The sequence below is a fragment of the Cuculus canorus genome, unplaced genomic scaffold, assembly GCF_017976375.1.
Source record: "Cuculus canorus isolate bCucCan1 unplaced genomic scaffold, bCucCan1.pri scaffold_181_arrow_ctg1, whole genome shotgun sequence".
NCBI lineage: Eukaryota > Metazoa > Chordata > Aves > Cuculiformes > Cuculidae > Cuculus > Cuculus canorus.
The window spans coordinates 2,285-14,338 of NW_026527813.1; the positions used below are offsets into that span (position 1 = coordinate 2,285).

The 12,054-nt window shown below is 60.7% G+C and overlaps 1 protein-coding gene across 1 annotated transcript; it reads left to right on the forward strand.

Annotated features, from left to right (window-relative positions):
* Positions 1 to 974: 974 nt before the first annotated feature.
* On the forward strand, positions 975 to 9,974 carry LOC128850683 (serine/threonine-protein phosphatase 1 regulatory subunit 10-like). The gene is given in 16 exon segments (XM_054055663.1): positions 975 to 1,831; positions 1,931 to 2,017; positions 2,115 to 2,250; positions 3,363 to 3,414; positions 3,508 to 3,585; positions 3,676 to 3,846; positions 3,974 to 4,076; positions 4,585 to 4,694; positions 5,157 to 5,312; positions 5,387 to 5,630; positions 6,780 to 6,855; positions 6,955 to 7,152; positions 8,056 to 8,164; positions 9,208 to 9,303; positions 9,764 to 9,892; positions 9,895 to 9,974. Coding segments are annotated over 16 exon segments (1,932 nt in total). The 5' UTR covers positions 975 to 1,724.
* The last annotated feature ends 2,080 nt before the right edge of the window (positions 9,975 to 12,054 follow it).

Consider the following 12,054-nt stretch of genomic DNA (forward strand, 5'->3'; position numbering starts at 1 on the left):
ACCAAAAAAACCCAAAAATCTCCCTTTTTTTGTTTTTTTTTTTGTTTGTTTTTTTCCCTCTTCCCATCCATCTTCCCGGTGCATGCGGACGCTGCGCTGGGTTGGGAGCTTGGGTTATTTTTATCCCCCTCCCTCTCCTCGCTCCGGCCAACCGCTCGACACCCAAATCTGAAGGATTTTGGTGAGAAGCGGAGGGATTTAATCAAAATAATGAATTTTAGCAGCAAAATGATTAAATTTTTAGTTCATTTCCTCCCAAATTAAGCCTTTTGCTTCCCAGTGCTGTGCCCAGTGGTAGCATTTCCCATTTTTGGGGGGACACAAGTTGTAGCCCCCCCTTCACCTGTGGTTTCAGGGTCTGTGACCCCCCCCCATTTGCCAAAAATGGGCTTTTGTCCCCCCAAAAAGCTGTTTTATGGGGGAAAAATGAGCAAAACCGGTGTCCAAATGTGTGTCGGGGGGTCAGGCCTTGCTTGGCCATTGCTGGCAGGGCCAGACAAAGCTGGGGTACCCCCTCCCCTAAAATGGGGGATGCCCTCCACCCTCCCCAGGTGATTTTTTTTTTGCCCCTCGGGGAGGGGGGGGAATGTTGGGGGGCTTTGGGCTTTTTGGGGTCCCCCCCAAACCCCTTTAACCACCCCCTCGTGGTATTTGAGCGCCGTCACCCCCACTATGGGGCTGTTGGGTCACTTTGCTTCTCTGTGTACCCCCCCATAAAAGGGAAGGGCGACCACAAAATGAAGGGGAACCTCCCCAAATTCATGGGGGGGTTCGTGTACCCCCCTTTGTGTCCCCCAAAGGGTAACCACAAGGCTCATCCCACGGGGGGGGTCAAAGGTTGCAGAGGACTTTGTGCTTCCAAAAAGGCCAATTTGGGGGTAAAATCTATTGCCCTCATGGCTTTTAATTGTGGTTTTTGTGGTTTTTTTTTTTGAGGGAGGGGGATATTTTGGGGGGGGTTGTGCTGGAATTAATTTGCTTTTGTGTCGTTTCAGAGGGGCGGCTGCTGCCTGGCTCGCTGACCCCCCCAAAAAATACCCCCCAGAAAACTGGAAAGGGGGGGGCTCTGCCGCCTGTATCCTTTAATCAACCTTGAAGGGGGAACTTAACTGGTTTTAATTATTAGTCAGCTAATTAATAGGCAATGGTAATTAATTCATGGATTTAATTGCAGCCTGTATTGTGGGGGTGACACCCCTAAATCTTGCGCCGTCATCCCTGTCCCCCGCATCCTTGCGCCGCCGTCCAATGCGTTTGTCACCTCGGTGCCTCGTTAAGCACCGACTCATTAATTAACCCTGGAGGTAGAACTGTGTGTGGTGAAATATGGGGCTGCTGTGCACCCCTCGACCTTCGTGCTGCGTCCGATGTCACCCCAAATCCTTGTCCTTGTCCCCCTGGGAAACACGAACAAGGGTCCACTTTGTCACCTCGGCGGGGAGGAGGGGGGTGGTGAGACCCCCCCCCCCTTAGTGTCCCTTGGGGGTCCCCCTGGACCCCCCTCCTCACAATAGCTGCATTTTGGGGGTGTTTCCTCCCATTTTGGGGTTGAAAAATGTTTGTTTGGTATCGTCAGCCTTTGGAAAGGGATGGGAATTGGGGAGTGGGGAGGGGACAAGGGGCTGGTGGGGATGCAGGGGGTTTTAGGGGGGCACAGGCTGTTGTCACCACCGTCCTAACCCCCCTTCTCCTCCTTTTCCCAATCCTAGAAGGGTATTTCTGCCATGGGCTCCGGAGCGATTGACCCCAAGGAGCTCCTGAAGGGCTTGGATTGCTTCCTTGGCCACAATGGCGAGGTCAAGAACATGGACAGCATCTCCAAAATCTTCAAGTGAGTCCCCAAAAAAAGTCCCCTGTCTCATGTCCCATCCCCCCTAATGTCACCGCGGTGTTTTGGGGGGGCTCTAATGCCTCATTTCTCGTTAACCAGCTTGATGAAGGATGCGCAGAAGCTTGTGAGTCGCTGCATCTACCTGAACATCCTGATGCAAACACAGTCGCAGGACATCCTGGCCAAGTACGAGCGGCGCGGGACGGGATCTGGGGGAGTTTTTTGGGGGGTAAATCGCCCCGGCCTGGCCGGATCCTGATGGATTTCCCTCTCTCCCACCCAGGTTTATCCAGATAGGAGGCTACAAGCTGCTCAACATCTGGCTGACGGCTGCCAAAGCCTCCAACAACGTCGCCTTCCTGCAGCAGATCCTCCTTACCCTGCAGCACTTGCCACTCACGGTGGATCACCTCAAACAGGTTGGGGTTAACCTCCCTGTCTGCCCCCCAGTGCGGCTTTTGGGTCCCCATGAGTGGGTTTTTTTGTTCTCTTGGATGGGTTTTTGGGTCCCCAGGCTGATTTTTGAGTCCCTTTGGTTGATGTTTGGGTCCTCCCAAGTGGCTTTTGTCTCTTTGAGGTGTCTTTTGTGTCCCTCTAGTGGCTTTTAGGTCCCCCTGAGGTGGCATTTATGTCCCCAGAAGGGATTTTGATCCCCTTAGGGAGCTGTTTGGGTCTCCCTGGGTGATTTTTATGTCCTCGCGGGTAGCTTTTGTGTCCTCACTGTAGCTTTTGTGTCACTTGGCAGGTTTTTGTCTCCCCCCAAGGTGGCTTTTGGGTCCCCTTGAGGGATTTTTTATGTCTTTCTGCGTGGTTTTTGTGTCCCACAAGATGGCTTTTGGGTCATGTGGGAGCTTTCTGTCTGCATAAGTGGCTTTTGTGTCCTGAAGGGGGCTTTTGGGTCACTTTGAGTTGCTTTTGATCCCCTTGCTGATTTTTATGTCCTCCCAGGGTGGCTTTTGTCTCCCTTGAGTGGCTTTTGGGTTTCCAGCAGGGCTGGTATGTCCCTGAGGGTGGCTTTTGAGTCCCTGGGCTGGCTCGAGTCCCTTTTGAGTAGCTTTTGGGTCCCTTCAGGTGTTTCTCGTGTCCTCCTGTGTGGTTTTTGGGTTGTGTGGGGGCCTTTTGTCTCCATGAGGTGGTTTTCGGGTCCCCTTGAGTGGCTTTGGATCGCTTTGAGTGATCTTTGTGTCCTCCTGCTGTGGCTTTTCTCTCTCTGGGATGGCTTTTGAGTCACCTGGGGGGCTTTTAGGGTCCCCTAAGGTGACTCTTAGGTCCCCTTGGGTGCTTTTGTCTCCTGGGGGGCTGCTATGTCCTCCGGGGTAGCTTTTCAGTCCCTCATGGGTGGCTTGTGTCCCCACCGAGATGGCTTTTGCATCTTCTTCGGGTGTTTTTTGTGTCGCCAGAGTGACTTTTGAGCCTTCTTCGATGACACTTGGGTTCCCCGAGGTGACTTTTGGGTCACCCAGGTGGAGTTTGGGTTCCCTTAAATGCCTTTTGCCCCCCTCACCTCTCACCCCCATCTCCCCTTTTCCAGAACAACACAGCCAAGCTGGTGAAACGGCTCAGCAAATCGCATGACAATGAAGGTGAGCACCCCTAAAACAAACACACTTCAGATCCCCCAAAAGAACCCCCCAACATCCCCCCAGCCCCCTATTTTAACCCCTTCTCTCCGGCAGAGCTGCGCCAACTTGCTGCCATCCTCGTCAGTGACTGGATGGGTGTCATCCGTTCCCATAGCAGCGTCCAGCCCGCTGGTGAGCCCCGGCACTACGCCCCTCTTCTCTCCCACCTCTGTCCTCCACCACCGTCTCACCCTTTTTCCCCCCTCTCTTTCATCCCTCCAGAACGTGACAGAAAGAGACGAAGAGAGGAAAACAAAAGCAAAATGGTTGTCCAAGAGAAACCCCAAGAAACCAAAGCTGAGGCTAAAGCCGAGGAGGTGCCAGAGAAGAAGCGGGAGAAACCCAAATCTCTGCGCACCACGGCGCCCAGCCATGCCAAGTTCCGCTCCACTGGTAATTCCTCCTCTGGCTGCGCAGTGTTTTGGGGCTGTTTTGGGGATTTGGGGGTACTTGAAGGGTGCGGTCGCTCCTGGGATGCTGTAAGGGGACAGACTGACAGCGATTCCCCCCTCCAAAACAGGTCTGGAGATGGAGACACCTTCGTCAGCGCCCGCAAAGAAAATGAGGTCTGCTTCGGGCGCTGATAAATACGGCCTGAAACCAATGCCCGTCAAGAGGCAAAAGTGAGTTGGGGATGGAGATGAGGAGTCTTGAGCTGCTGTTGAGGGTCTGGGGGCAGCTTTTGCAGGTCTTGGAGCCGCTTTTGGGGGCCTTGGAGCCAATTTGGGGGGCTTGAACACACTCCTGCGTTCTTGAAGCCACTTTTGGGGGTCTTGGGGCAGCTTTAAGAGGTCTTGGAGCCTATTTTAGAGAGCTTGAACCCGCTCTTGGATCCTTGGAGCCTATTTTGGAGGGCCTGGACCCACTCTTGGGTCATTGGAGCCACTTTTGTGAGGCTGGAGGCAGCTTTGGTGGGCTCAGAGCAGCTCTTAGGGATCTGGAGGTGATTTTTGGGGGGGGCCTTAGAGCTGTTTTGGGAAATTTGAGGCTGCTTTGGGGGATCTGGGGATGGCTTTGCGGCATCTTAGAGCCATTTTGGGTGTCTTGGGGCTCCTTTTAGGGAACTCTGATCCGATTTGGGGGGTCTGGGGTCTGGTTTTGGGGTCTCTCTGACGTGTTCCTGCTCCGCAGCGTCTCGGTGTTGTCTGGAGAGGCTGCTCCAGCCAAGAAGAAATATAAACCGCTCAACACGGCGCCCAATGCCGCCAAGGAGATCAAAGTGAAGACCATTCCCCCTCAGCGTGAGTGGAGCCTTTGAGGGGCATTTTGAGGAGCCTTGGGGACAATTTGGGTTCTTTCGGGGAGTGATTTAGGCCCTTCTTGGGGGGCACTTTTGAGTGGCACCTGGGTGCCATTTTGGAACATGCTTTGGGTGCCATTTTAGGTCCTTTTGGGGTTCAATTTGAGTGGGTTTGGGTGCCACCTGGGTGCTGGTTTTGGGGATCATCTGGGGGGGTTGGGTGGCACCTCCCCCCTCCCACAGCCAAGGGGACATTCCGGAACGCCCTCTCTTGAGGACCATTTGGGTCCTTTTCAGGCAATTTAGGTCCTTTCTGGGCGACTTAGGTCCCTTTTTGGGGCCCATCCAGCCGTGGAGGTGCCAGAGCTGATGGAGTTTTGTGAGTCAAGGAGGATAAGTTGGAAGGGGAAACAGCAGCGGCAGGGGTTACACTGGGAGCTGAGCCCCCTGGTTCCTCCCACAGGCTTGGCCGAGAGCAGCATGGACGTCAGATCCATGGAAAACCCATTGGAGAGCGGGCCAATGGCCAAGAAAGCCCGGAAGAAGAAAACAGTGAGCTGGGCTGAGGAAGAGAAGCTCTGTCAATACTTCTACTTTGAGTGGGATGAGACAGAACGAGGTGAGCCCCGTGCCTTTCCCCCTCCCTGCCACCTTCCCGGGATCTGAGGGTGACGCCGCTGTTTTCCCTGGCAGTGAACGTCAACAAGATGAAGGGCTTTGGCGAAGCGGCCAGGTGGGAGATGCTGAAGGACTGGGAGGCGTTTGAGACAGCGCGGCGCCTCAGCCACGACGCCATGGAGAAGGTGCCGTGGGTTTATCCCCGGCTCCTCGATCTCCCCGCGCCCCTCATTGTGCCGGGCAGCGGCAGCCGTGAGCGCTTCATCCAGGCCGAGCGTGAGAAGGGGATCCTACAGGAGATATTCCTGTCCAAGGAAAGGTGAGCGGATTCCCACGGGATCCCTGGGGAAAAGCATGCTCTTGACGCCGGATTTGGAGCCGTGGAGTCCCTCTTGCCTTGCAAGGAGAGGCGAATCCCTCAAGGGATCCCCTGCATCAGGGTGGGGGTCCCCAGAGATCCCTTGGATCAGGGTGGGGGGTCCCTAGAGATCCCTTGGGATCCCTTGGATCAGGGTGGTGCCCTGATCCCCTTCCCAAGGCTTAACAGGGTGAATCCTTCCCGGTGCGAGGATCCGCAGGGGTGTCCTGGGTGGAGCTGGTGCACGGCAGCTGGGATCCCTGAGGACCCAGAGCCTCTGGATCCACTCACCGGGGTCCGGGGATTCCCTGGGATCAGGCACATGCAATCCTTGTGCTGAAGGATGAGCCTGGAGCTGAGATCCCTGCGATCCCTTGGGATCTGCCACTTGGGGGGATCCCTGTGGATCTACCACGGGAAGCTGGGATTCGTGGGGTTGGAGGGTCCTCCTTGTGGGAGGATCCACAGGGATCCAGGGCTGGACAGACGCACTGTTGGAGTCTGGATCCCTTGGGACTGGGATCTCTGTGGATCCGGAGGGAATTTGGAGCCCAGATCCCCAAGGATTGAGAGCTGGGGGGTGCATTTTGGGTCCTAGATCCCTAGTCTGGAGCCCAGATCCTCTGGGATCTTCGGGGGTTGGAAGGGGGAGAGCTCATCGCTGAGGATTTGGATGGGGGAGTCAGGGGTCCCCTGAGATCCCTAAGGATCCAGAAATAGGGAGGGACGTTTCTGAAGCCCAGATCCACTGAAATCCCTAAGGATCTAGAAATAGGGAGGAGGTTTCTGAAACCCAGATCGGCTGAGATCCCTGAGGATCCAGAGCCAAGGGGGAGAATTGTGGGAGCCAGTTACCCCACGGATCCAGAGCTGGGGCCCAGACCCCAAGGATCTGGAGCCAGTGGGATCCCTAGGGATCCACAGTCTTTGGGGGTCACCCAGGATCCTTGGGATCCGGAGTCTTTGGGGAACAAACGCTCAGGTTTTGAGGCTCTTGAGTCGGAAGTCGCCATTGGGGCTCCACATCCCTGAGGATCCCCTGGGAGGTAGAAGGTGACACTGGATTCCCTGGATCCACTGAGCCCGTCCTTTTCCTCTGCCCCCCAACAGCGTTCCTGACAGCCCGCATGAGCCGGACCTGGAATCATGCGAGCCGCTGCCCCCCAAGTTGATCCCCCTGGATGAGGTAAGTGCTGTTTGGGAGCCGATTGGGGGCTGTTTCGGGCTTCTGTGTCTTCGTGGCACCCCAAAACCACCCCCAACGTGTCCCTTGTGCCCCCCCCAGGACTGCTCAGCTGAGGAGGCGGTGTATCCCAACACCATGGATACCAGCGCCGCCTCCCCCGCGGCCGACGCCAGTGCTGAGGCCAAGCTGCTGCCCATTTTAGCCAACCTCATGGGCAGCGTCGGGGCCGGGAAGAGCCCCCAGGGCCCCGCGCCCGCTGCCAACATCAACATCCAGGAGATCCTCACCTCCATCATGGTAACGGAGACCCCGAAACGGGGACCCCCGCCTCCCCCAGGGACCCTGGAATGGAGGAAACCCCCTTGCCTCACCCAGAGACCCCGAAATGGGGATCCTCGCTTACCCCAGGGACCCTGGAACTGGGGGACCTCGTGCCCAGAGACCCTAGAATGGGGAAATCCCCCATGCCTCATGCAGAGACCCTGGAACTGGGGAATCCCCCATCTCTCCCAGAGACCCCCGAACTGGGGGAACCCCCAATCCAGAGACCACAGAACAGAGGAAACCCCTCTCCTCCCAATCCAGAGACCTCAAAGTGGGGGAACCTCCTCCCTGCCTCCCCCAGAGACCCCAGAACTGGGGAACCCCCAGAGACCCCAGAACTCGGGAACCCTCTGCCCAAAGACCCCTGAATGGGGGAACCCCCCCGCCCGCCTCACCCAGAGACCCCAGAATGGGGAAATCCCCTCCCCGCCTCCCCCAGAGACCCCGGAACAGGGGAACCCCCCAGCTCAGAGACCCCAGAACTGGGGAACCCCCTTCCCACCACCTCCCCCAGAGACCTCAGAATGGGGGCACCCCTTCCCCAACTCTCCCAGAGACCCCAGAATGGGGGAAACCCCCCCTCCCCTGCCTCACCCAGAGACCTCAGAATGGGGGCACCCCCCCCCTTCCCTGCCTCCCCTAGACACCCTGGAACAGGGGAACCCCCCAGCTCAGAGACCGCAGAACTGGGGGAGCCCCCTCCCCATCCAGAGGCTCCACCTGCCCCAGACACCCCCTCCCATCTCTCCCAGAGCCCCCAGAAAGGGGGAACCCCCTCCCCACGTCACCCAGGGACTCTGGAATCGGAGAAACCCTCACGTGCCTCCCCAAGAGAAGACCCCAAATGAACCCCCTCACCGCTGTCCCTGTCCCCAGGGTGGGCCGAGCCCCCACAGTGCCGAGGACCTCCTGAAACAGGAGTATTCAGAAAAAATCAAGCACCTGCTGGGGAACCTGCAGGCGCAGCCCACAGGACCCGGTGGAGGTGAGGGGACACGGGGACACCGCCGGGGACACGGGGTGGGGTGGAGGGGGCTGCCAGGAGCTTGGGTGGTGCCACAGAGGGACATCTCAGCTTTTGGGGACATTTGGGGACACTGTCCAGCTCCCCGGTGGGGAGATTGGAGTGCTCTTGGTTTGGGAACACCAACAGGACCCCGGCAGGGATACGGAAATGGGGACACGAGGAGGGCTCTGTCCCCTGCCCTGTGGGGACATCGGGGTGCTCTGGGCTTGGGGACATAGTGGTGACACTGTCCTCTACGCGAGCGTCTGCTTTTGGCTCAGGGACAGTTCAGGGGACACCTGGGGGCACTGCAGTGCTGTGACAGGGAATTCAGGGCACTCACAGCTTGGGGACACAGAGGGTGACACTGTCCCCTGCCCCGCTTGGGGACAGCTCAGGGGAGTCGGGGACACTGCCTGGTGTCCTGGCTTGGGGACAGGGAGGGACATGGGGCTGCTCTGGCCTTAGGGACACGCTTCGGGGGACAATATGGGGCTGCCATTGGTTTGGGGACACCAGGAGGACAACGTCCCCTGCCCTGGCAGTGACACAGGGGTGCCCCTGGCTTGGGGACACTGTCCCCTGCCCTGGCAGTGACACGGCAGTGCCCCTGGCTTGGGGACACCCTGGGGACACTGTCCTCTGCCCCACAGGGACTTGGGGACACTGGTGACGCTGTCCTTTGCCCCATAGGGACATGGAGGGGTGGCTCTGTGAGCACCCCCATCCCCAACCCTGTGGGTCCCTTTGAAATGGGGACACTGGGGATGTCCCCTCAGCCTGGGGACACCGTCGGGGGGGGTCAGCAGGGTTTGGGGACACTTGGGGGACCCCCTGTTGTCCTTTGAGGGAGGGGAGAACCTGGGGACTGTGTGTCCCTCTGAGCTGGGGGCATGGGGGGAGGGGGGTGTCACCACGCCTTGTCCCTGCCGAGGCGGGAGAGGGGGAATTGAGGGGGGGGGGGGGGCTGGGAGACTTGAGGGGTGGGGGTCCCCCTGTCCTGACCCCCCCTCTCCCCACAGTGCCCCACGGCTTGCTCGGCCCCGGCCCCATGGCCACTGGCTTCCCGCCCGGCCCAAAGGGCCTACAGCAGTTCCCGCCGGGGGGACCCCTGCCCGGTGAGTGACACGGGGGGACACGGGGACGGAGAGAGGGGACAGTGGGGTCAGGTGCCATGAGGGGACACCAGGGAAAAGAGAGGGGATGTAGGGGACACGGGGGACAGAGGGGACATGGGGGGACAGCAGAGAAAGAGAGGGGTGATGGGGATAACATGGGGGGACACACTGGACATGGGGACAAAGATGGGGAACACTAATTGGAGGACCACTAGGAGAAAGAGAGGGGACTAAGAGGGGGATGTGGGGACAGTGAGGGACACGGGAATGGGAGGGGACATCAGGACAAAGTGGGGGGACATGAAAACGGGGGATCGCAGGGAGAAAGAACAGAACAGTGGGGGGACAGGAGGACGGGGGGACACTCATGCAGGAATGGGAGGAGATGGGGGGACAGGGACGAAGAAGGGGGGGGAGCGCAGGGGTGCCAGGCGCTCACGCTCTCTCTGTTCCCCCCCAGGACCCCACGGCGGCGGCGGCGGCGGTGGGGGGCCCAGTCTCCCACCAGGCCCGGGGATGCCGGGTGGTCCCCGTCTTTTGGGGCCACCCCCCCCGCAACGTGGAGGCAACGAGTTTTGGGACGCGCCAGACCTGGGGGGGTCGCTTCGAGGTGGCCCCCACGGCAGTGGGATGCGCGGGGGGGGCCCCTTTCACCGCCCCCGCGGCCGTAGCAGCGCCGAACCCCCATACCGGTGCCGCGGCGGAGGGTGGGGGCGCAACGGGGGCCCCCCAAATGGCGGCGCAAGGGGAGGGCCCCCCATAAGCCACAGTGATCATGGCAGGGGCCACCCCGGCGAGCACCCCCGCGGCCACGGCGGGGGCCACGGAGGAGGTAAATGCCTGGGGGGGGCGGCGGCTGCGGGGCCTGGGCTTGGGGGGGGCCCCGCTGACGGGGGGGGGGAGCCCCCTCCTCACCCCCTCCCGCCCCTCGAGCCCACCGGCCCGTGGGGACGGGACCCGACTGGCGATGGCCCCCCATGGGGCTGTGAGGAAAGGGGGGGGACACAAAGGGGAGACCCCCTCCCCTCGCTCCCTCCCTCCTCCCCAGGGGGTGGTTGGAGTGCAGGGACCCCCCCTTTCCCCCCCAAAACCGCGGGACGGCTCAGGGCAGGGGCTGGACCCGGCCTGCGAGGGGTTAAACCGGGCTGTGAGGGGTTAAACCGGGCTGCCAGGCGAGGAAGAGCTCAGCATCTATGGGGCTGCCCCACAGCTTCATCGAGGGGACCAGCCCAGCCCCACACGGGGCTATAGGGCAGGGATTGGGGTGCTGTGGGGCTCAGCCCACCCCAGGCTATGGGGCAGGGATAAGAACGCCGTGGGGCTCATCCCTTTAGGCACAGCCACCCCATAGAGACAGCTGCCCCACATGGGGCTCTGGGGCAGGGATCGGGGGCGCCGTGGGGCTCAGCTGCCCCAGAGATGATCAGCCCTTCAAGGGCCACAGCCGCCCCCCCCGGCTATGGGGCAGGGCCTGGGTTGTGCCCCTCGCCAGCCCCACTGCCGAGGCTCTGCCGCTGCCCTCCAGCCCCACAGCCGCTCCCTCTCCTGGGGCCGCCGTGGGGCGCCGTGGGGCCGGGGCGCCCCTGACGCGCTCCCCCCCCCCGTTTTCTCTCACGCAGAGCTGCCGAGCCGCCCCGTCTGCCGCCACTTCATGATGAAGGGCAGGTGCCGGTATGGAAGCAGCTGCGCTTTCCTCCATCCCGGTGTCCGCAGGCACCACCAGATGTAGCCCACCCCAGCTGGCACTGACGGTTTCCCCCCCGGCACTCTCGGATCCTCCCGGCACGGTGGGATCCCCCCGGCACTGTGGGATCCCCCCGGCACTGTTGGATCCCCCCGGCACTGTGGGATCCTCCCGGCACTGTCGGATCCCCCCGGCACTGTCGGATCCTCCCGGCGCTGTCGGATCCCCCCGGCACTGTCGGATCCCCCCGGCGCTGTCGGATCCTCCCGGCACTGTTGGATCCCCCCGGCACTGTGGGATCCTCTCGGCACTGTCGGATCCTCCTGGCGCTGTCGGATCCCCCCGGCACTGTTGGATCCTCCCGGCACTGTCGGATCCCCCCGGCGCTGTTGGATCCCCCCGGCACTGTGGGATCCTCCCGGCACTGTTGGATCCCCCCGGCACTGTGGGATCCTCCCGGCGCTGTTAGATCCCCCCGGCACTGTCGGATCCCCCCGGCACTGTTGGATCCTCCCGGCAATGTCGGATCCCCCCGGCGCTGTCGGATCCCCCCGGCACTGTGGGATCCTCCCAGCACTGTGGGATCCCCCTGGCACTGTGGGATCCCCCTGGCACTGTGGGATCCTCCCGGCACTGTTGGATCCTCCCAGCACTGTCGGATCCTCCCGGCACTGTCGGATCCTCCCGGCACTGTCGGAGCCCCCCGGCACTGCCAAATCCCTCCCCTGGCACTGTCGGAGCCCCCCTGGCACTGCCAAACCCCCACCTGGCACTGTCGGAGCCACCCCCCCCCGGCACTGTCGGATCCTCCTGGCACTGCCAAACGCCCCTTGCACTGTCGAAGCCCCCCCGGCACTGCTAAATCCCTCCCCTGGCACTGTCGGAGCCCCGCGGCACTGCTAAACCCCCCTGGCACTGCCACGACCCCATGGCTTTGCCAAAACCCCTCCGGCACTGCCAGAACCATTTATTATGGCATCTGTGAGGCCTCTACAATGTTCCCTCCTCAGGGAGGGCTGAGACCAAACCCCTCCCTGGGTGCAAATCCATCCCAGACCCATCCATAT